Source organism: Rhyacophila brunnea, unplaced genomic scaffold, assembly GCF_057557595.1.
Source record: "Rhyacophila brunnea isolate RB1 unplaced genomic scaffold, BYU_Rbru_1.0 scaffold_22, whole genome shotgun sequence".
NCBI classification, from domain to species: domain Eukaryota; kingdom Metazoa; phylum Arthropoda; class Insecta; order Trichoptera; family Rhyacophilidae; genus Rhyacophila; species Rhyacophila brunnea.
Genome location: NW_028232882.1, coordinates 19,735,690 through 19,761,828, shown reverse-complemented (window position 1 = coordinate 19,761,828; position 26,139 = coordinate 19,735,690). Strand labels below are relative to the sequence as shown.

General features: G+C 34.6%; 1 protein-coding gene across 2 annotated transcripts; it reads left to right on the top strand.

The window, feature by feature from the left end:
* Positions 1 to 1,186: 1,186 nt before the first annotated feature.
* On the top strand, positions 1,187 to 25,843 carry U2af50 (U2 small nuclear riboprotein auxiliary factor 50). Of its 2 annotated transcripts, none has more exons than XM_085950034.1 (10): positions 1,187 to 1,325; positions 2,433 to 2,736; positions 13,323 to 13,481; positions 14,881 to 15,011; positions 17,074 to 17,156; positions 20,143 to 20,265; positions 21,153 to 21,240; positions 22,743 to 22,905; positions 23,326 to 23,410; positions 24,640 to 25,843. In XM_085950034.1, the coding sequence occupies exons 1-10, from the start codon at positions 1,301 to 1,303 to the stop codon at positions 24,769 to 24,771; spliced, it is 1,293 nt and encodes a 430-aa protein (XP_085806160.1). In that variant the 5' UTR covers positions 1,187 to 1,300; the 3' UTR covers positions 24,772 to 25,843. The 2 variants fall into 2 exon arrangements, with proteins under 2 accessions (XP_085806160.1, XP_085806161.1); XM_085950035.1 differs by having other exon boundaries at positions 1,195 to 1,325; positions 2,436 to 2,736.
* Positions 25,844 to 26,139: the final 296 nt, after the last annotated feature.

Genomic DNA, 26,139 nt, shown 5'->3' with positions numbered 1-26,139 from the left:
TATGATAATTAATTGTCCGTTGTTTTCGAAATATACCTATGTACTTCACTACCTGTCAAACTACGAATAATGTGTCAGGTACTTGACATAAAAGTAGACGGTGGCTCAACTTCGGTGATATGTCGCTGGAAGTTCGGACTTGTCGTATACGCGATGTTTACATTATTTGCGTATATAAGTAGATTGAATAAGTGACAGGTGAATGTCGACACACGCGAAATAAGTGGGGGGTACAAATATAATTACTGTTTACACTAGTGAATATTATGGTGTCATACATAAATATGACGATACAAGTGTCAAATGTAAACTTACCATACAACGGGTTACTACTCGCCATGTTATGAGGAATAAATCCATAAAATATGTAGGTACCTAGGTAGATAGTTTGTGAAACGGCAATCTATTGACGTCTCATAATATGGGACTTGAATATAAACAAAATGTTTCGTGATAGGTATTCTTAACTCTATAGAAAACAAATCGCCTATATTTTTCAATTTTTGATTGTTTTGAAATTAGACCCCTTTTATATCTTTTATTTTTTGTATTTTCGTATTCGAAAAGAGATTGAAGAGAAGAGAGAGAGTTCAATCTCTTTGGAAAATCGACATTTTCAAACAAAATAATATTTTTACGTTAAATTATTAATAAAATTGTTCGATGGGCGATGTCGATGCCGTGCTAGCAACCATAGCAGTGTTGCCAACCGTACTATAAGTATAGTATTAGTACTATAACTTTGGTCCGCGTACTATGTACGATATAAAACAGGTATAGTACGCCCAAAATACTATAATTTTGAATATCGGAAAAAATATGTAAAACGTACTAAAATTTCGATATTTCCATTCGATAAATTGGTAAAAAGTACTATAATTCCGCAATATAAGATTTGGAGAACTTGGAAAAAAAATTGCTTGAAAAACGTACAAAAATCCCTTGACTTTGGTTTAAAATGAAATTTCCTGAATTCTTCGAAGCATTTTTGGTCGGAAGAGGTACTTAAATAAAAAGGAGTTTCGGAGTTTCTCAAATTCTCCGTAATTTTTTTTTCTGAGAAACAAAAAACCTATAAATTTTCAACAGATGACAACGCGTACTATATTTTTTCCCCAAATACTATAATTTTGGAGGCTCTGTACTATAATTCCACTTTGAAAAGATAGCAACACTGTACCATAGACTAATATACTTTTACTAGCAACGTTTATGAGCGTTGTCCGTCTGCCATTTTCTATCGATTTTCTGTCCAAATTGAAACTTCGTCATACTGCTTGTTATAACGTGAAATTAAAATATGGGCGAAGACAAGAGTGTAAAAGGTAAAATATATTATTGTTTACATTCCTTTGCGATTCTGTTGATCTATCGGTTGCCTGTGCGCGTAGTTTCATAGTCCGGCAGTAGTACAGTGGAACAACCTTTTTGGGGTCATTTCAAGCATTATTCCCATAGTATCGCGCGCGCTTTTAGGAAATGCACTGAATAATTAATTATTATTTATTCCTTCTGCATTTCATTTCCACCAAAATGTCTCATAATTATGCGTAACGTCAATTAATCTAAATATTTCCCGCCGGTTCTTAAAGTTTTTGTTGACAACGCGTTCACTGCCTTCATTCATTATTGTGTTTATATTAAATATGAATGGAACAATAAATGTCCCGACGTGTGTGTTATGTAAACTAAACCTCTTTTAGTAGATAGGATGTATTAGAAATGTCAACAATCATAATATTATTCAACTAATTACTTAGTATCTAGATCTTAGTACTCGAAGTGACTACAGCGTATCGAGTTTATGTATGTAATTTAGTTTAGATTCACAAAACACATGTAACCTTATGTACTTACTGCACAAACTGTCAAGACAAAATTGTTCATTGGAAAGTTAGCCATCAATCAGCGCTTGCAACTAAGTTGGACATCCCATTATGATCACATAATATTCATGGGTTGTCACTCATGTCAATCGAAAAAAAAAAGTTTCAGTAAAGATGCAGGCGATGAAGTACTCCATATAGTTTATTTGTCAAGCTCTTTCTAGACAAAAAACCAAACCAAAACCTAATAGTATCTTACCATAACCTAAAAATAAGTTGGTTGGGTTTTGGTTTTGTTTAGTGTCTCAATTTCCTCGATTACGAGTTTTTACGAGCGAAAATTTGCAGTCCCAAAGCTAGAGTGTGGAAGTTCCTTCACAGGAAGGCTTGGCCGTAATAGATTACATCGAATTAGGAAACACTCTTTCTAACGGATGCTTCGCAAAGTCTTGGGACATCTAACGTGGTCCACGGAATACGTTCACGTGGTGGTTATATTTTGGTTTATAAGCTTAATCTTTTCATTTTAATGGCGGTATATCTGTAGATTGTAGAGGATTTTTGTCCAATATCTTTGGGGTGCATAATATTTTGATGCATATTTAGCAGAGCGTCGGCGGCGATCCAGGTCCCGTGAACGTCGCAAGAGTCGTTCGAGGTCCCGCAGTCGCGAGCGCCGCACCGAGCGCAAAAGGAGCAGTTCTCGTTCGCCCAGCGGCCGGAACACGCGCTCTCGCAGGCGCAAGCCTTCCCTCTACTGGGATGTGCCCCCACCCGGCTTTGAGCACATCACCCCTCTGCAGTACAAGGCCATGCAAGCGGCTGGACAGATCCCTGCGAACATCGTCGCCGATACGCCCCAGGCCGCCGTGCCTGTTGTCGGTTCAACCATCACCCGCCAGGCCCGAAGGTTTGTTTGTGTTTCTTCCATGTTATCTATTAAGCTTGTTCTAGTGATTATGCAATGATTGTAAATTACGGAAATACCATTCCTTCCCATGCGCTGGTGATAATTTTAATGTTAATATCTATAGTCACTGCTGTGGAAAGTGTTCCTGTTGTATCGACGTACCTCGCTTATGTCCTCTCACTTTTTCTAGTTATCTATTCGAACTACAGAACCTTATTTTCAATGTTGTACATTTATAAATATATATACATGTCTATGTACCACATTTTTCGTGATCTAACACGTGATTTAACATGATCCTGGACCCAAGTCGCTAACTATGCTGCTGCGTAGTTTATAAATGGGCCCATACTAGAAGAGGAAGAATGTTGTATTCGGCATAACCTGGAGCTCTACAATGTCTTCCAATCCGGGGGCCTTGCACTACAAAAAAATGTCCAGGGTTTTTACAAGGTGGTTTCATAGGCCCTGGCCGAATTCAAATTAATACCCAATTTGTCCTTCGAAAAGTCCTATAAGAAACCTCGATAGTAAATGCGAGGTATTCATAAAGGCATCGACAAAAAAAAGCCTATTCCAAGAAGAATGTATCTCCGCATTCGTTTAGCCATATAGCAAGAATGGACAGTGCTCAACCACCGAGGGGAATCCTTATGGCTGTAGATAGTGACCAGCTTGAAATTCTGTCATAGCAACCAAGACTTTCCACCCCTCTCGGTATGGACATATTATCGAGAGCCATTCCTTTATCTCTAGTCATTGGATGGTTGGCTGGTTCGTCTTGCGTTCTGTCCAAGAAATACGAAGCCAACACCACATTTCAAAGGCATCGGTTGCCTTCTACTCCCTTGCTCTCAGGGTCTATGACAACACCATTCCACTACTAACTGCTATCCTATATTATTATAGTATTTGCGTTATTTTTGTGAGAAAATTAACTTCGGAACCTTTTGAGACATCGAGATGAAATCCATTAAATTGGTACTAAATAAGTCAAGCTGTGCAAGTATCATCAATATGTTCAGTAGTTTTTGAGTTATAACAATAAAAATGAAATTGCTTTCAGTTATTATGGATGGCTGATCAAAAGGCAAATATTTAAGTCGGACAACTCAATTTTATTATTGCTATAGATGATTGATTACCTACAATAATTAAATTATATTTTACCCGTCAAGGTGAACATAAATTGGTGTTTTATGTGGAGTCTTCGTTAATGATGAATGACGCAATCCCAATTTGTACAGATGTAATCACGGATACATTTCTTGATGCGTTGTCGAGGTTGTGCGATGTTTAAACAGTTGGTCAGATTTTGTTTTGATTAAACAGATCCGCCGATAAAGAATTCATAATTCTTTTATGGAGCCGAGAAAATGGTATACTACCGTATTCGACCCAAGGCCGCCCTAAGCGGAGGCATTCTTGGCAAACACCACTGTGGGCGCAATTGCTACAAATATAATATATAAATTTTGACTTAAGAAGTATTTTGATTAGTTTAACGATTAGAGCACAAACTGGCAACAACAACTGCATACTGATTTTCAAAATATGTATTGCGCTTTTCATGGATAAAAGAGTGTCATGCAGAAACATATCGTCACCGTTCAGGCAAAAGTCACCAACCCTAAAAACATAGTTTTGAGATATCGCAATTTGAAAGTTTGAAAATGCAGGAAAAATCAGATTTTAATGTTTTTAAGGTTTTATCTACATTAAATTATTTTCTCATGTCTTTTTAATAATTGCTTTAAGGTACTTTTACTTTTTGATGCTAATTAAAACATCTGGAAGGTTTTAAAGGAGGCAAGGTAGCTCAAATTATGGTTTGGTGACTTTTGCTTGTTAATAATCTGAACAATGTTAGCCAAAAGAAGCATCAGTAAAACTCACCATCCATAGTATAGTGACTTTTGCTTGTATATTTATAACGAAGGATTTTTTTTTATAGAGTCAATAATGTCTATTCACCTACAATGACTTTTGCTTGTTAAGATTTTATCGAAAGTCATTTAGTGAAAAACAAATATTTCGGATTTAAGCAAAATTTTACTAACTAATGTACCGAGGTGAGTTTTGCATCTTAAAGAACATAATTTTACGCTTCGGGTGACATACTCAACTCAAAACTGCCATTTTCAGGGTTGGTGACTTTTGCCTGAACGGTGACGATATGTACTTATCCTTTAATATTAATTTGCAATATCGAAATCGACTACCCAGTTCGATTGAGAAAAACATATGATTTCATTTCTGCACTACACTCAAACAATTAAAGGCTAAATGCAAAGATTTTGATGTTATGTAATGCTAATTGATTATAATAACCCTAACTAAACACTAAATAATAATATGGCAACATTGTTTTTGGTGATTTAAAGTGCACTTTCAAATTTCTAAAGACATAACGGTGAAAGTTTAGAAACTGCACTGGAACTGGAATAATTTTAAATTAATGTTTAATGTAATTGTCGCCAGTATTTGACAACATCATTTGAATTGCAAATATGGCAATACTACGTCAGTTAAAACATTCATATAAAAAAATGTCAGATTGATTTCAATTGTTCGAATAACATAATACGATTACTGCTAGTATTTCGTGTTTACTTAGATAATCGGCACTCATAACAATTTTGCTTTTTCGGACAATGTTCAATACTATATTTACATGATTTTTGTTCATAATACATCTTTATTTGACATTTGTTACTCATTCTGTGTTATGCGTCTGAAAATCGGCTATATTATGCCTAAGACCATTTGTTGATTAAGGTGATGTCTCTAGGTAAAGTTGTTATCGAAAAATAGCTAGAAAAGTTTATTAATCGGTAGATATATATTCAAAAGTAATGAGAAAAATAAAATAAAAAATTAAGATGTATCGTGGAGTTCTATATACCAAAAATACGTGTCAAATTCGGTACATTTCTATCGGGTGGTAAGAATGAATGACATAAGATTTATTATCAAAATTACGATAAAAATATACCTAAATCTATTACCTAGCGAAACGCTAAACGTAAATTGGAATTTATTATATCCTTATATCTTTTTTTTCAAATTTAAAAAACATCGATTTAGAGGTTAGAAAGCACGCAATTAAAATCGAAATATCTCGGCTTACACGCAATTTATCGCGAATAACGCTTAGCGTTTCTATTAAAAATATTATTTATTAATTTTTACGGCAGTTATTTAAATTTAATCTTGTATTTTTGTATATTAACGAATCGATAGAAATCGAAACCATAATAATTGCTCGAATTGGCAACATGCTGACAACACTAAGCCGACGCTTGGCCGTATAGTGCTGCCGTCGTGGAATTATTTGGAAACAAAATTTCTTCATACAAAATACACACACAACCATAACATGACGTTGAAAATGAAACTCACACATAGACAAGACAAAATAACATTATTTTTCTCTGAATCTTGGCAAAAATCAGTTTGTGTTAAACTTCTATGCGAAATTGCCATATGAATAAAAATAACTTAACAAATTAAAATTACAATATTTACTTAATATACGTAGGAACCTGCCTATATTCAAAATTTGATACTGAAAATTATTTTCAATTAGTATTTGCTTAAATTACAACTGTTTTTTACCATTATTTATGATAAAAATAAACAAATCTCGCATTTTGACATATTATGGCAGCACCATCAATAATCACCGCGCGCTTAGGCAACCGCCAATCAATTTTATCTTTTTATTAATTAATTGTAATAATTATAATTAATTATAAATTAATTAACTAATCAGTAACATTTTCGTTACTAAGTAGGTCGTGTGATTATTGATTGATTTTTGGTGAAGAAATCACACATTGTATGATTTTCTGCAACCAAAATTATTTTATTAGGTTATGTTGTAGCTACTGACGTTTGGCGTGTTGTTATTCTTTATGTTTTATGCATTTTTATATAATTTATGTTACTCAGTGCAAATTACGTGTTATTGTTGTGATAAATTATATTGTGAGTGTTTAAATTACATCACATATTCAGTGTAGTTTAATTAAATAGTGAATACCAGAGGTGTGTGATAAGTGAATATAAATCTTTGTTACATATTGATCTAGTACCTATATTTTATTAATAATTATGGATGTGCCATGTGTAAGTGTTAAAAAATATAAGTCCTACACTAGAAAAAATAAAAAACTATCTTAAACTACCAAAATATTGATGGAAAGTCGTGATGAATACTTTAGGAAACGGAAGTTAGTATCATCCAACACAGCCGTTGCTTGTGAACCAATTCCGGTGATAAATAGTGATGTATCCATCTCGGATGACCCAGACAATCTTCCAGTATTGACAGATGAGCACAATTATTGTGTGAGACTTGATAGTTGTGAAGACATTCAGAGCTGTTGGCCGAAAAAATTGAAAACGTATTCGGTATACGGTATATCGTATACGGTATTAAGTCAACATTGCATTTTGAATGCAGGTGTTGTGAGAAAACAGCGTCAGTATTAACTGAACCCCAAACGTCTACGATTAATACATCATTTGTTTGGGGATCTTTAAATATCGGGATTGGTTACAGTCAGGCACAGGAATTATGCGGTATTGTGGGAATTCCATTCATGTCTTCGGGAACGTTCCAAAGGCATGAAAAAAAAGTTAGCCAGTCATGGAAAACTCATTTGTGTGATCAAATGTCGAAGGATATAGAGATCGAGAAACAGTTGGCTATAGAAAATAATGAAATTGATGAAAAACACCCCTATATAACGGTCATTGTTGACGGAGGTTGGTCAAGAAGGAGTTATGGCCATAGTTTTTCTGCCAAATCCGGAGTGGCATGCATCATCGGAAAACGAACAGGAAAACTTCTTTACCTAGGTGTTAAGAACAAATATTGCCACATTTGTACCATCGCAGCCAATGAAAAAAAACCAGCTAAGAAACATGAGTGTAATATATCTTTTTCTGGACCATCGACAGGCATGGAGCAAACCATTGTAGTTGAGGGACTAAATTATATTTTTGACAAACATCAAGTATGGGTAAAATTTTTAATAGGGGATGGTGATTCAAGTGTATTTGCTAGGGTGCGTGAGAGAGCACCGTTTGGGTATAAAATTAAAAAAATGGAATGCGCGAATCACATGGTCAAATGCTACACTAGCAAACTTTATACGATGGTTAATAACGTAAAATACGATACGAAAAGCCGAAGCTTATTGCGGAAGGAGATTAAACGTCTCAAAAGTGCTGCACGATACGCTATAAAACGATGCGAAGGCAATATCACTCAGTTAAAGTTGGATTTGAAAAATGGACCCAATCATGTATTTGGCGAACACTCTGAGTGCCGTGCAGATTACTTCAAATAATTAAAAGTGTTGTTATTAGTCGGCTAAATCGTCAAAATCGTCTTAAGGCGAGACGTTTAGATTTCACTTCCAGGTATAAAAAACCAACTGTCCCTGTAAGCAACCAAGCTGACTGTGAATATGGCCCGCATGCTGCCGATTCAGATATTCCACAGTTGGACTTACAGGAGAAAATGAAAGAAATTATGGAATCTTTACAGGCTGGGGTTTCTTGCGATACAGATTGTAAGCAATTGCAGTTGGCGACAGTAGGGCAAAGTGAAAATTATTTGTGGATTGATGCCAGGCATAAACGTTTGACAGCATCTAAGTTTGGGAATATTTTCAAAATGAGAAATACGACACCACGGCATAATACTGTTAAAAATATACTTTTCCCAAGTGATATTGTGACAAAGGATATAATGTATGGCAGGAAGAATGAACGCACTGCTATTGCCTTATATGAAGCAAAAAACAAAGTCACTGTTATGCCTTGTGGTCTTTTTGTAAGAACGGAATTCCCATTTTTAGGAGCAAGCCCCGATGGTTTAATTGGGGAAAATGGGTTGATAGAAGTTAAATGTCTTCCGTCCATCGGTTCCAAACCAATTTTAGAGGCAGCATTACAAAACAATATATTATGTTTAACTATTGTGAACTCCGTACTTCACTTAAAAGAATCACATAATTATTGGTTTCAAATACAGGGACAGTTGTACATTGCGAAGAAGGAATACTGTGATTTAATTGTATATGCCGACAGTGGAATCGAAATCATACGACTTTTGCCAGATCCACAGTTTGAGACACGTGTTCTACCGCGTTTGATAAGTTTTTATAATGATTGCCTTCTTCCAGAATTAGCTGATAGCCGTATCCAACGGGGTATGAGAATTCGCGAACCTGAGTTTATATTAAATAATTTGCAAACTAAAGCGAAGAAAATAAAAAAGTAATTTATGTTGACTTCTGATATAATTCTCGCAATAAATATGTCATAGTTTTCCTTGACATTTGGACATGGAATTTCGCGTATCCATAAAACTGATAGACTACGTAGTGCGCTCTTAGAAATCACAAAGGCCTACCGAGCAACTTCAACGGACGCGCTTCCGGTCCTGGCCGCATTCTTCCACTTGACCTGCACATACAGGTCAGCGGTCCGTCAACGAAGCTCCTCAAAGGTGAGGAGGCCGTTGATGGTGACTTTCACCTTGCCCCGCCTCCTCGGCATGTTGCTGAAAAAGTAACCTGACTATACGTCTATTGACGCTTGACGCGGCATAGAAGACCTGGCAGCGACGGTGGAATGAATCAACCAAGGGCCGGCACACATTTAAATTTTTTCCAGACATTAAATGGCGATTGGAGATAACCAAATATCTGACTCCTGACCATCACACCGATCAATTTGTGATTGGACACGGTGGGTTAGCTGGCAAGCTCTTTGAGCTTGGACTTGTAAGCCGTCCGACATGTCCATGCGGAGGGGTAATTCAGGATGCCAACCACATCCTCTGGGAATGTCTTAGAATGTGCTCCCGAACGGGAGGAGATGCTCAGGTCGGTCCAACCAGCTGTTGGGCCCATCGGGCCGTCCGACTTGGTTGCTACTAAGGCCAATTATCCTGCATTTAAAAAATTTGCGGCGTCTTACTGCGGGCGTGAAGATCTCTACACGTAATTTTTGCTGTTCGTATGATTAGCTTCATTATTTTTTCATATATACAATAGAATTATTTTTATTTTAATAATTTCCTTGCGCTCTTCTCTCCCCGGAACTTTGCATTAGAAAGTAACTTCTTTAAACTCAGTCAGAGCTCACTTTGAGCGTAGCAACCTTAGTCCTGGGTATCTTTTCCTAGGGCATTCCCAGCCTAAAACTGAACTAGATGCTTCACATCAACCAATGTAGGGCCACGTGATGGCTCGTGGGTTAACTTCAATAATATTGCTTATTATATATACTTCATTAGAATAAACAACTTCTTTTGTAGCTGTTTATGCATGCCATGCTTGTTTCGTGGATTTTCACGATGGTTTTCAGATTTTTCGTGTTCTATGCTTATAACGATATCTCATAATTATTATTAATTTACAATGCTATACAATGTAACCAATGATTTATTATATTCTAAAATGTTTTAATGAAAATAACTAGTGGAACTTTTTTATATAATTATATACCATATATAGTTAGTTTATTTAGTGGTTATTTTGGTTTCTTTGGCAATTCTTCCAGAATATATTCCTAGAATTGTCGGACTTGAGCGATAATAAAACGCATTTCTAATCTACGCATGCGTTTTACTATTTATTATACATGTTTTCCTGATATCGTCGCCTTGGAAGTGAATAGAGCTTCACGGATGTCATTTGTGTATTAGATTGTTTAGCAAATTTGATGGAAATCATGTTCCTGTAAAAAGATCAGTTATTTTTCTTCACCATAATAATAATTATAACCAATAAGTATTTCAAAAATTGTTTGGTCAAATAAAAACGTTTTTGAATTTTGTGTGGATTACCTCTATTCACTTCCAAGGTGAAGATATTCACCAAGATTTATTTTCAACACGTCTAGTATTCTCAATACTTTCTATAACCTGATTCCTAAACCTAAACAATTTTTCACAAACATGTGTTTGGATCCAGCGTGTCTATTCCTTAGACTATGTACGCAAGACGCTTCCCGCTGCTATCTAAGGAAGGTTTGTATCCAATTGTTGTAATTGTTACAATAAGTGCTATGTTTTAACAGCACTTTTCTTGGCAAAGCTAAACTTTCGAGCGAGATGACTGTTTAGACCAAGGGTTCCCAACCTCGGAACGCGACGGGTTTTCTGTGGGGTCGCCAGCATATAAAGCTAAAAAAAATTCACTATAATGCAATTTTTATTTTGGGCAGAGAGGTGGTGGCGTTCTCATTGCTGTACGCTCCGACCGACCAGACAGTATATCTGTTGTTGACTGTCACTTTGCTGCAGCTATTGACGTCGTTATTATTCGATTACGGTGAAATGGGTCATTTTTCACTGTTACGTGTATTTTCCACCGCGATCGTCTCGCGATGCATATAATTCGTTCTTTTCATACTTTGAAAACTTGCCAGTTGATAATTGTATAACCATCATTGGTGATTTCAATTTGTATTCATCTCATTTCTTATCCTGTATGAATCTCAAGCAGTTTTCAGAGATAAGAAATTGAGATACCCGGGGTTCCAGCGGCTAGCTCAGGTGTCCATCGAACCCCGGATTCACAAAAAAAAGATAAAAAAAGGATTTATATATGTTGGTAAAATTAAATAAAACACTAAGTCTTTAGCGTTATATATTTTAATATTTGGTTGGACAACGTTACTTTATAGTCCATTACATATTTTGTTTTTACAATTAGTTACACAGGTCCGTACACGGTTTACAAAGGACGCTTACTAACTTTCTTTTTCAAATTCCCCGTACCCACGCCGTCCAGCAAAAAGGACTCTCGTGATTGGACATACGATTAAAGCACTTGCATCACAAAAAATGGAAGAAAGCGAAGTGTCTTAGCGATTTTATTTTCTTATATCATATCACGTGTATTATATCAAATCTTGTGACATTGTCAATGTTATCAATGGAATCCAGTTTTTACTCTTGGCAGACGATTTAAAATTATATGTGTCAATTCACAGTGAATTAGATTGTCACATATTACAAAATAACTAGTAGAACTTTTTTATATTATAATAAGTGAAGGTAATTCCATAAACAACGTTTTTTGTGTAATTGAATTTGATCAAATTATATACCTACAATATATTATAATATACTATCATAAAAATGTCAATACGATATAATAAAATATTGTACTTATTTAAAAAAATTAATAATTATTTGAATAAGTATATATATATAATAATATTATAGTAAGTAGAATATATTATATTCTTATAATATGTAAATGAATTTTTGTCTAGCGATTTTTTTCATCTGGCAATACTTGCAACTTATTATGGTAACTTACTGCCATCTGGTTGGAATCGACCAAAGTTTTTAGTAACAGATTTTTAGAAATTCATGGTAGATGCCTGTAAATATAAATAGATGGCGTGAAAGTCACATTATATGTGTAATTTAGGCCAAAGACATCGCCTTAAATATAACTAAGCAAGAAAGAGTGTTAGGAGCAAATCAACACAGACTGTGGTGCCACAATGTGGGTCTTACTTGATTCCAAATGGATCCAATTGAAATAAAGTGAGAACCACCACAGTTTGTGTCAATTTACATCAAATTGCACTGCCGTGTGCCTTAGCCCTTAGAGCCTGTTCACATGGTGCGTTTTTGCAGCGCGCGTGTACCAAAAATGCGTTGCGCCCACATGACGCGTTTTACGCGCGACCAGCAAAAATACTTTACGCTCAGTATTCAACATGGAAACCGAGGAAACTGTGGCTTGCGTACCGTCAATGTTCGTACAAGATGTTCTAATGCAGCGGTCACCATTTTTTTTTGAAAAGGGTCAAGATGTAAATATTTTAGGCCATTCGGTCTAAAAATCTTAAGATATTTATGTACCCATCGAGCCGAGCCTACTTAAATAACAAGTAAAAATACACTCTCACCAATTTATTGAACAAACTGTTATTTTAATAATAATAATAACAAGAATTATAATAAGTCAATTTAATTGAAATACAGCTCTAGGTACTGAGAGTTACTAGAACTATATAACTAACTATAATTCATTGTGAGAGCACCTAAATTTTTCTAAATAAAGTTTTTCACTTACCTAGATTTTTTTTTTTGTTCTTCCGAATCACCAGGTTTACAAATTTTTCTACGAGCTCTTCCCAGCTTATACGTTTTATATTTCTATTAGAATAATCAGAAGATTCCTTGTCCCATATAGCCTTCCTTTATTTCCATTTCATCAATAAATAATTCTGTATCGAAGTATTCACGCTCCATTGTGAAAAAAAAATGTGTATTTTAAAACAAGCCGACAAATCTGGGCGCAATAATTGGCGGCATAGTACCTCGACTCGCGCACAACACGTGCGAGGTCGAGAGTCTGGCGCATTCCGCGTGAGAGTCGTCACGCGCGAGCGCTTGTGGACAGCTGAATTGGGTCACATGTACCTGGAGAACGCGCGATTTGTCACTCGCGCGTAAAAACGCGCCATGTGGACAGGCTCTTAGTCCTCCCAGTGTTTTGATAATATCTGCATAGTCTCATCACATGCTGTTTTTCTAGGTTATATGTGGGCAACATACCATTTGGAGTGACAGAGGAGGAGACAATGGAGTTCTTCAACCAACAGATGCACCTGTCGGGGCTGGCCCAGGCTGCCGGCAACCCCGTCCTCGCCTGCCAGATTAACCTCGACAAAAATTTTGCTTTCTTGGAATTCCGGTGAGATAAAATAATATTCTTCGAATCGTTAGTTGAATTTTGAAGGGAGTGTAATTAGTGTCAATCAAATTTACATAATATGTAATTGTTAGAGAAGAAAAACCACAATATATTTATGTTTCAATATTCAATTGTTAAAAATAATGGGTTGGGCGAACAGCTATTAACTATTCAAAATTCTACTCTGTGGAGGCCATACGCTCTGCGTAAAACCAAACATGGTAATATACTCTTTTTTTGAGTTACGTAAGTAAGCTACTCGTAAGTACCTACCTATAATTTTCAAATGTTTGTTACGAATCAATGTTAAATCATCTAATTCAATCTAATTGTAACATCGCTGTCTACAAATTAACGCTTGGCCATAATGTATTCATACAATTTACCGGACATAAGTTCCATCAAATGGTGTTTTATTTAGAGCTTATGTTGGAAAATTATTTAATGATAATATTAAAAATATAATAAATACTTTATTATATTACATAGTTATATTTTATATATGCGTACAGTAATACCCTGACTTATGCGAACTTGGAGTTACGCGGTTCTTTATCTGACACTTCAGACCCAGTTCCATCAGAAAAGCACATGACAATTGCTTGCCTGACAGAAAGTCTAAAAATTTTAGACAACATAGACTCCAACGAAGAACTAGCTACCAAAGCAAGGAATAACAAAAATTATTAGCTTGCCACAAAGAAATTCTTCTTAAAAACAGAGGGCATCGTGTTGTCAAATGAATTTGTTAAATTTTATGAAGCCATCGACATCGAAATAACTTTTTTGCATTTATTATTTATTATCTTAGAACTCATTTATTTTATTAATATTTTGTACGTTATGTATAGGTAAATCGTTTTACAGTGGCACCATGAGTACGGCAAATGCGGCTTGCAGTTGTAGTGGTATTGTTTGCTAGCATTGAAATAGGCATTGTCGCAAGCAATTCAATACACGCGCGAATCGCCTATGGTGCCACTGTAGAATGATTTACCTATACAATGAACTACAATTTTATTAACTGCTTTCAGCAAGTTTTCTCGCTCTATGAGGCTGTGATAGACAGGCCGCACATACAAATTTCGCGTGTAATCTCGTCTGACTTAAAACTCAAATTACTAGCCACTGTCAATTGATTTGCATAATCTAAAAAATTAAACACACAGTGACATCTGTTTGAATAATTATGAAATACCAACCCACAAATTATCGGTATTACAGCGATTTTAGTAAGAGTTTCGATTTACATTCAATGTGTGTTGTTAAAAATTGACTTAAGTGATTTTCATCGGACCCACCTATCACATAACTTCGGGGTATTACTGTACTTGTTTCCACAATAAATTATTATTTTAAAATAACATTGGTTTTAATCATTTGAACTTTTTTCATCTAGGTCTATTGACGAAACAACGCAGGCCATGGCATTCGATGGTATCAATTTCAAGGGACAGAGCTTGAAGATTCGCAGACCTCACGATTACCAACCCATGCCGGGCACAGAGAATCCTTCCGTCAATGTACCAGGTAACATTATCATAAAATCATACCTTATGCATAATATGCCCAATAAGAGAGATTAATGCCGTGTACTAGTAAAACCTAAATTGGATATCGGTGGGTAAAAATTTTATACTGTCGACGGTTTGACTATTGATGAGCAGGCATTAGAAATTTATACAGTAATTGAATAGATGTTTTCAAAAATATCTTCAGTTTAATTAACCCGATCGCCGCGGATGGGACATATCGACTACCTCATGGAATAACACACTAACTCTAAATTATCAACTTTTCAGGAGAGCAAAAAAACCAATCAAAAAATGTGTAGCGAAATCCGTTTATTTTATGCAAATATTATTTAAATTATAATTTATATCTTAAAAAATAATAACAATAACTTGTGATACCAACTACATGTGGATTATTGTTCCATGTTATTTAAGATATTACAAAAAATGTTATATAATCATAACTCTACTTACGAGTATTATTTTAATATTTTGGCTGTTTTTCGAGAAAAAAATCCAAAAAAAAATTGGCTGGTGTGGAATTTTTTTCTATGCATCAATAACTCAAAAAACATAAAACACACTATTTCGAGTTGGTGTGTTATTCCATGAGGTAGTCGATATGTTGTTTTCTACATAAGCTCTGATACTGGGCGGATGTCGCAACTGTTGATATCGAAAATTGAAATGTCGGTAAAGTAGGAAATACTTCACGCATAGTATTAATTTTTGTATTGAAAGATGCTCTGATTCGTGTTCGTACCGCCATATCAATAACTTTGTCAAAAATATGTTGTTTTAATTTCATAAACATCGATCTTTCGAACCCCCTCGATCTATTGAGATTCGCCGGTACGATTGCATCAGTTCAAATCTACGCGGTATTTTTCGCGGCTGCGCAGTAGGTATACAAAATATATTTCATTCGAGTTGAGTGTGCGCCGAGTATTTACCGTGTAAAGTTGAATTCACCGCGATTTTTACATCATGTGCGGGAATACGAAAAAGACAACCAAAAAACGAAAAGAAATTTGTCGTTATATTTCTAAAAATGTACTTGAACTTGTGTTCTGGATTATGTCATTTATTACTCATGTGTCTCCCCAATTGTTTCAAAGTCATAAATCGAGCTCATTATTGAAAGTCGTAAATCATTAGTAAAGTAGTGTGGACTACTTATATTATATGAAAAAATATATATTATTATATTTTAGAGGATTGCAAGTTTTACCAATAAATTACGAATTACTATGAAGGAATAACGTATAAATTTTTGATAAAAAAAACACACACGGTTAGGTATACAATAAAATATAAATCATGGAATATTGACTTTTCAACTATATTACATATTATCTTCGCGTACAATTTAATGCTTGTAAATTTTTAAAACCTTACCCAAAAAAAAGTTTTATAGCACTTGGAAAAATTTACGCAATTTAAAAAATAAATATTGTTTTTTTTACAAAACATAAAATGACAATCACTAACATAACACAATGCTCAATAAAACTGAAAAGTTATATACAAAATCCAAGTTTCACTAAAAAAAAAAATAACAAAAAAATTATTATAATATTTTCAACCAGGACTCACCTTTAACGCTTAAATTAGAATGGCCCATAGAACATGTAAAATCCTGACACAATCTATGCCACGAAATAAAACTGGGGACTACCATCCAATTTTAATGGATTTTTCATCAATAAAACTTACACTAATTAACAATAATTCATAAGTCACCAATAAAAGCTATTATTTTCAATAATTTTTATGGCATTTTAAGTGTTTTTAACACAGTAAAATAAAATTAGTCGGTGATTAATCGTCTTCATCGGCGCACTTGTTTTGAAGTCGAGTGTTATGTTATCGAAAATGGCTACAGAGTTTATCGGAACAAAGCAATATGGTAGTTTTGTTAAAGTAAACACAGCTAAATTCAACACTCCATTATGTGTTTTAGTGTGGCACTTGGATCCTTATGTATCTAGGCATGATAACAGTTGTAGCCACAATTTTTAACTGCCGTATTTGGAAACTTTACGCGCCGATCGGGTTAACAATTTTTTCTTTTACAGCCGGAGTAATCAGCACAGTTGTACCAGATTCCCCGCACAAGATATTCATCGGAGGCCTGCCCAATTACCTCAATGAAGATCAGGTATTTGTTAATTCTAATCCCGTAACACACTATCTATCAAGAATCACCAATTATTATCTCATGATACAACATTATTTGAATTCAAAATCAATCTCACCGATTTCTGTCACAATGCATATATTTTGAGCTCTCTCCAATAAGAACAATTTGACTAGGATGTTTCTGCTACAATGAAATGACAATATTTTAAAAACATAGCCATTATTTTTATGGGCAAATGTGACTTGTGGTTATAATAATAATTGTCATCTAAACTCTCATTAGCCTAGCTCTCCCTGCCGCCCGTCCGGACTCGCCTTCGTAAGGTTTAATTTTCAGCTTTCATTCGGTGTTGGTCGCGTCAAAAAAAACACAATATCCCTTTTTATAGGTTTCTTTTAGCATCAGTTCCGCAATGTTTTTTCTAGCACACGATTCTGGATATCAGTACATAGTTAGGTTTAATTATTCTCAGAATTTTATATTTCAACGCAGCATTCGGCATGTCTATATGTGCGCTGCCCGTGTCAATATCCGGATTGACAATGTCATTGTGTGTTTTGGTGTTGGGCCATTTTTTATGATGAATACTTTACTGGAAGTCAGAAAGTACGATGTAAATTATCTCTTTTTTGAAAATATTATTCACCCACTGACTGTTTATACTAGAAATAAAAAAACAGTTGAGTAGGGTTACAGGTTATAATATGCTTAGTGCGTAATGGTTTCGAGTACGGTGACATGATTTTCGGGTTTCCAAATTGGTCTTTCGAGTGAACTCAAAACAAATGATGTTAAACAATGGGATTGAAGATTATTAGTCTCCTCAATCTCCACTGTTCTCGATTAAATCTTCCGGTTTGGTATTTTGGATTGGAGGCAAAAATCTTACTTAGAATGGCAACACTGCTTTCTGCGATTAAAATTGTTTATGCAATCAATTTATTAAATTCCAATTGCCGGTGAGTTCTCAAAATATTCTTCAATTGATATACAATTGAACAATATAAACTCTAAATGATTTATCGGTTGCTTTTCAGTCAGGGTATACATACCTACATGGTCTTCATCATTCATATATTTTTTTTATTGACATGGCAATGTAATTTTAGATAGGTATTATTAAGATAGTGTCTGTTTACATAATAGATGTCAATCTAGTGTCAACATATAAATAATAAAACATTTAATACTGGTAGTCTTTCGTGTTTGTGTATATAAAATCAGTAACAAGTAAACAGCGTATTATTATTTTATTGCTAACTAATACTCGATTATTATAACTTATGTCGGATTCGTTTTAATAGTTACGCTTCAGCACATATCACCCATTACCCCACACTTGCGTGCGTTTACTCATTGTCTATAAAACACTAAACAATATTTACCTGAATAACGGCTGTTTAGAGTGTTTTGTGACATTCTATGCATCACAACCTAAGTTTTCATCATTAAAATAGGGGTCCAAACCAAATAATGCAATGTCATCACTGAACGGATACCGATCTAGTGCTGTGTGTATAAATGGACCTTGAAGGCGGAGGGCTCCCACCCTTACGCACTATTCGATTTCAGCCTTCCTTTTCAGTTCAATTTATTTCAGGGTGGCCCGGTCTTTGTTTTTCAGACTGTTGTCCAATACATAAAATTTTCAGCTTGACTCTCGGAAGAGTGGATTATTGCCGGTTTGTTTATTTTTTTTACAATAGCTAGGGAGCGAAGCAAACCTCGGGGGCCACTGAGCACATTACACCGACACGCCCTTTCTAAAGGTAACTTTCCGCCAGTTGTAATGTTGCCCGCGGGAAAAGTCTATCGATAATAACTGATTACTGATTCCGTATGCTTTCTGCCCCTCCCTAGCTTAGATTTGGCAATAGAGAGGCCTGTGTAACCCTGTCTCTCATTCTCACATTTACGTCTATGTTCAGAATGGGGTGAATGAGCGAGACAGCTGCACTCGAAGGCAAGTCACACATTTTCAACTCATTTTGTTAACAGCAAACGCGAAAACGACAGGTATTTAAAAGAGTGATGCTTAACTTAACTGTCTTTCATTTAAAATGATTCAGCCACAGTTTAATTTCAATTCATTCAACATTTTACGGACTTCAATAAAACGGACTTCTTGACGCACATCATGGATTAAATTTTAAACAGATTAGGCTCAATAGAATCAAAATAATATTCAATTTTAAGGTTTATCATTAGATATCTTTTACAGGTATGAGAGTGTTTTAATATATTATCTTATTTTCAACAGTTACATATAAAACTATATATTATAATATAATATTTTAACAGTAATCTTTTATTATTATTATAAAATTTATCAAAATTATAATCATGAATATTAAACAATTAAATTCTAATATACAGTTAGGTTCTCACAGAATAGTCACATTTTATTATTTACTTATTTTATAATACTATGTATCGTTGTGTCTATTCCAAAACCTCTTACTAGAATTTTTTTGCCATGCGAACAGTCTAAAATAACATGAAATTATTGATTTATTCCCCTGTAAAAATAATATCAAGGAATTATGAATTGAAGATTGAAAAATAGCACTATTCGATACTAAATGAAAAACAATTTAATATATTTGTTGAGAGGTTTTGTTATGGACACGATGATAATAATAATATACGTTTTATGATAGATGTTTATGATTTACTATTTAAAAAATATACATATATATCCAATTCTTTTGAGTAAGAATGTAATATTTATATGAAGAAACCAAATCATGCGAATTGATAATTTTTTATGCATAATAATTATTATTTGTAATAAATTAAAAATATAAAAATTAATGCACTTTTCAAATTTCTATTTTTTTTTTTACATAATTTTATATTACAAATTTTAAATTACAATTACTTATTTAGTACATACGTAATGCACCGTATTATAACTGGGTGTAGTGATCAATGTAATGATTGGTGAATAATTATTGGCGGTGATTATTTTGGAGGCGTGTGACTTATATTGGGATCTGTGTAGGTGAAAGAACTACTCATGTCCTTTGGCCAACTGAGGGCCTTCAATCTTGTGAAGGATTCTTCCACTGGCCTCAGTAAAGGATATGCGTTCGCCGAGTACGTGGATATATCCATGACCGATCAGGTAAGATATCATTTTAAGGTATGATAACAATTCGCGTTAAAATTTAATGTCAATAATTGAGTAGCTTCACAGAAGAGGGGACCGAGTAAAATTGGGGCAATTGCTACGTCGGTGTCTTTAGACTTCTTGCTTTTGCATGTCACTCATAAAAATACACCATGTTTGTATTAATTAATATGATTGTCTTTTCTTAAAATTTTGTTTTAGTAATTACGCCTCTCTTCTCCCCTGCTCTTCAAATTACAATATAATTAACATTGGGCTGAAATTTTCAGTTTCACATAACTCGTCCTCTCTTCTATGCAGAACAGACCTTTCATATATGAAAGTGAGGCTGATGATAATTAAGGTTATTAAAGTTAATGATTAAAATAACTGAAAGTTGTTTTGCATTGCTGATTCATTAGTATCAATTTTCACATTGACGAATCATTATTTATTTAGATAAACAATCACAAAAATGACGTATTATGTCAACTGTTAGAGATAATGTCGTCATATTTCAACGTACCAACTTATAATACATAATTTTTCAATTTTCTAATTCAAACACACCAAAATGTTCCAAAATTTCGTATTTGTCGTCAATTTTAACCCCCAAGAATCATTTTTCATACAAAAAGTACATTATAAATCGTAATATTCGTTATTTCGTAATTTAAAATGGAATTTGTTCCCAAAGAGCATTTTTATCCATATAAATCAAAATATATAATTGTAAAATACTTTTTTTTTGGAAAGCAATAAATTTAATGATTACGTACATAATACTGAAGTTTGGAAGGCACCCTCTAGTTCAATCGCAATCCAAACTCTGATTGTGACATTTTTTCTAGAAATTCCTTTCATTATAATAATATATAATGGTTGTATGTTATTCTGCATAGGCGATTGCTGGATTGAACGGAATGCAGCTTGGTGACAAAAAGCTGATTGTCCAACGTGCCAGTATAGGAGCTAAGAACTCTTCAATAGGTAAGAAGCTTACGAAGCTGTTGCACTCCTCACAATTTTATAAAAGAAAACATCACTTCATTTTGATCATTCATTACTAAATCAGTGTTTTCACTCAATTATCATAATGTGAATTTTATGCCGTTAAGTAATAACATGTATGTTGAACTCTATGTGTGGCCATGTGGTCCAGTGCGTAAGGCACTGGGCTCCCATCCGGGGGCACCGAATTCCATTACCGGTGAAGTCACAATATATTTTATTGGTTTTCTCAAAGCCTGGGTGTTTATGTGATCGTTTCGCTTCTACAGCACAACAGTTTCACTACACTACTGCTATTGGGCCTCATGGCCTATATATATTTTTATATAATATGTGTATGTGAAAGGAATTAGAAGAAAAAGAAATTTAATATAATGTAACCACTCATTGCGGTTGGGAAGGTGAATTCCATTAAAATCTTTGTCGAAGATCTTTTATAGTGTAATACCGACCTAATATCCCGTTTACACGTGCATGGATTTGCTGCTGACAGTATGTATTATCGCGGCCATAACAAAAAAATGCATGAATCAAAAAAGTTCTGAAATTTCACGCGGCAATTCAACCGTGCAATATCTGCGCCTGCGCAGTAGAACGACAGTGGCGAACCCGCCGAACAAAAAAAACTACATGCAAAACATTCTTGACATTAACCAATTTTCACAACCAGTCAAATAGTACCATATCGTCGGTTTTTTGTAAAAAGGGCGAATTAACCAAAATGCTACTTTACAGGAGGAGGATTTTTAACTTTTAACATTTATTTGTTTTTTTACCTGTAGATGATTATAAACATCTAACAAGTTTATAATAAAGCTTAGAAAGAATACTGTCATTATAATAGGTATTACTTTATAATATTTTAAAAGGCCTAATATGTCACATTTGATTTTTATTTCGTAATTTTAATTAATTTAATTTTAGTCGATTATCGTTTTTAAGTACTTTCCTGTGGAGATAAAAATTCGCCGTTTTTACACAATAAAGCTAGTGGGGTACATATTGTATTTTCATTAAAATCTCGATTTCGCCAAAATGGTTGATTCGCCCTTTTTACAAAACACCGACGATATAATGAAAACATCGTGTCTTCCTTACTCTTGAAGAATGAGATTGGTGAGACAGCCAGCACTTTTACGTGTAGACGGTTATTATCGCGATAGTTTAAAATACACACTATTGGTGCAAGTAAATCCATGCACGTGTATGCTAAGTATGTATGTATGTATGCCTACAAAATAAGCGATTCATCATATTTATTTTTGGCTGAAATATTTTAGAGTTCTAATTGATCTCATTATATCTTCAAGCATAGACTTATACAGTCGCAGTCTGTTGATAAAACAAAGATAATGGATTATTCGAAAAACATCTTCATCAAGTAGTGGATTTTGTAAATGCATCCTGAATCTAAGGAATTTTGTAAACCACCGGCTGTCATTGGTTGAAAATACTCATTGATGTGTTCCTTTGTTTTGCAGCGGCCATGATGGTAGCGGGTGCAGCGCCGGTCCAGTTGCAAGTTCCCGGGCTGTCTCTCGGCACTGCGGGTCCGCCCACAGAAGTGCTCTGCCTGCTCAACATGGTCACCCCCGACGAGTTGCGTGATGAAGACGAGTACGAAGACATTCTTGAGGACATCAGGTAACACTACATAACCGTTTAGATGAAAATATAAGACTAACATGCAAATAAATCCAATGAGATGTCTTTCAATCGATTTTGGATAGTAGACTAATGTTATTTTTTGGCCTGGTTATCGTAGAACTATTTTAACATTTTCCAAAAAATTATGGTTGAATTGCACGCACCAACGGTTCTGTGCAGTTTCAATTTAAAATCATTATTTTGAAGTCAATGACAAGTGAACAATATAATTGAAAATAGTCGTTCATTCGCATTATACACTGAAGAAATGGTTATTGAGCCGTAAATTGAAATTGAATCATAATAAAGACCGCTGTGGTGAACGAGTGGCCATTTATGTAGTGAGGTATATGGCGTGTACTTATGAATATACATAGTTAATTGGATCTAAAACATAAAATGGTAATGTTCTTTCAGAGAGGAATGTAATAAATATGGCTGTGTACGCAGTGTGGAAATTCCAAGACCCATTGAAGGAATCGAAGTACCTGGCTGTGGAAAGGTATTTTATTTTGAATATATTTTATTTATATTTTAACGTCTACAATGGCCGAGCGGTTTACACGGCGCCTTAAAATGTCGTGGGTCCCAGGTTTGAATCCTGGGTCTGGCAAATACACATTGATTTTCAATTCGTGTATGGACTTAATAGGTTGAGCAAGTGGCTCTATTATTAATAAAAACCTCCATTCTGTCGAGGCCCATATGATCCTATTAGGATCAGACATGGTTAAAAGAAAAAAAAGAAGATATCTAATATTCTTTACATATTTTATCTCTTGGAGACTTGTGGCAGGTTTTATTGGATGTATTAATCGACTCATGTCTTATCAATAAATGAAAAAGTTATTGATTAATGATGCCTGATGGAAGATGTATGACGTCCTCATTATCCGCTGGTCCGTGATCCGCTTAAAAATGGCGACCAAAATTACTTGGAAGATAGGTTTAATTGGGACACATTTAGAAAAGAAAAATACATGTGAGCAAGACAGAAATAGTGTAGGTGTGTGGGATTGTAAGATTGAAAGTGACAGTTGACGCCTGTGAGCCATTGCGCTGGTGTTTTTTATCTGCATTTTCCTGGAAATTCGTAATTGCGGGACTCGTATAAAGAAAACTCGCATAGTGAGGACTCCATGTATAGTAAAACCTTGGAATGCGAGCATAATTCATTCCGGATATGTGTTTGTAATCCAAAGCTCTCGTTTATCTCATTTTCATCGCTCGCATGGCTACAGTCTTACTCGGATGGTCATTGACAACATATTTTTGCTCGTATTGCAAGACCTCACTTGTTCATCAAGTTAAAATTTGCTTGTTTTGCAAAAACTCGCAGAACAAGTTACTCGCAATTCATGGTTTTACTGTATACTCAAATCATTCTACAGTGGCACCATGAGTACGACAAAAGTGATTTGCAGTTGTATTGTTTGCCAGCATCTGAAATAGGCATTGTAACAAATACAACCAACACACTTGCGAACTGCCTGTTTTGCCACTGTAGAATGATTTCAGTTGTTTGAGTCAGTAAAAAACATAAAATTCCCTTTTATCTTCCGAATGTATTGAAGAATGTTATCAGAATGTTATCGTTAGCTATAATATAACATTGTATCTTTTTGGTATTTGTATTAAATTCAGTAAATGTGTATCTATTCTTACAAAATCTACCTTAACCTATAAATAACAAATGCGATGAAACACTGACGGGGTATTTGATATTTTTAGGTGTTTGTGGAGTTCAACTCCGTGGGCGACTGCCAGAAGGCGCAGCAGACCTTGACGGGTCGCAAGTTCAGTCACCGAGTGGTGGTCACATCGTACTTTGACCCTGAGAAGTACCACCGCAGAGAGTTTTAGATTTAAGCTACCTTTTATCTTAATTTAGTGTACGTGTCCATTTATAAGTGACCCGGCCGTTTGCAATTTACTGTGTTTATTGTATACCTTTCGCAATAGCTATTATGTAACTTAACTATGATGGTATACCCTCATTTGGACTGTGTTATGGCAATTTATAGATGAAGAATCGATGCAACTTCAGTTTAATCTGAGACCAGAAAAGTAAACTTAATTTCACTCCTGTTCTCGTACGAATCTTCATTTTCGTGTTCTCAACTGTTGAGGATCGTGACTCCTTTTACATGTCCTAGTTATGGCCATCTGCACTGCTGTGGTCAGACCATCATGTAGGTCAGTGGTCGGTAACCTACATACACTGGAGTGACAAATATATTTTTAAGTATTGGACACTCCCAGTGCTCTCAAAATAATACAAATACAAACATCATCTCACTATAATATAGTGAGATGATAATATATGTTTCCATATGAATTAGCAATCAGCATATTTTCTTTAATGTTACAATTTTTCCACATGTTCATTCTACAATATGCATGCCTAGGTTGCCGATCATGGCATAGGTGATTTTTACCTCTTTCCGTTGCCCATAGGTTTTTTCCAAAATACTATTTTCCCATCTGGCTATGTCGCCATTTATTCCATAGAGTTAAAAGATTAACATCGACTTCTAAATATGCAAACTGACTAAATGTTATTAACATGTTCTGTGTGAATAAAATTGATGCCAAATGCTATTTCTCGACCTCTCGGATGATAAGGATATTATTGCAATCTTGTCATGTTTTTCAGATGGCAATAGTGCCAAAGTCGGCTGTAAGTGACACATGCCGTACCACTGCAGACATGTATGCCATTTGTGCAATCGTCACTACATTCGAGATTCTTTCAAGAAAGCCTGGAATTATGGTTTAGTTGCTTTGGAAGTTTATTTGATTTAAACGTTTTTACTAAAAGTTGTCCATTGGTAACACATCTGTTTCTTGATCTATAGATGCATAAAGCCGTCTAAATCTCGGGACCATTATTTATAATTTTATATTATCTCCACCATATCTATATAACAATATGAAAAAAAAGGCATTTTCTTTTCATTATTCAGTTGTATTTTTTTGATTCAATTGACATGATTAAAATTCTAAATAGTATTGTGGATATTGATTAAAATTAAATCATTTCGTAATTTTCAGTGTATTATATTATTATATATAAATTGTAATTATTCTGGAAATCAGCAGAAATCAGTTTGGTACTAATTGCAGTAAAAAAGCGTACCTACACAATTAGTTCACTTAGGAATGTGTACGATTGACGTCACACTTTTAATGCGCTTGCATAATGTATTTTATTCATAAGTTATCTCGTGT

Excerpts from the sequence above, each read along its gene's own strand:
- U2af50 (XM_085950034.1), top strand. The coding sequence starts at position 1,301 with ATGGGCGAAGACAAGAGTGTAAAAG. Across the intron at positions 15,012-17,073 it reads TCCTTCCGTCAATGTACCAG|CCGGAGTAATCAGCACAGTT; the intron begins GTAACATTATCA and ends TTTCTTTTACAG. Across the intron at positions 17,157-20,142 it reads ATTACCTCAATGAAGATCAG|GTGAAAGAACTACTCATGTC; the intron begins GTATTTGTTAAT and ends GGATCTGTGTAG.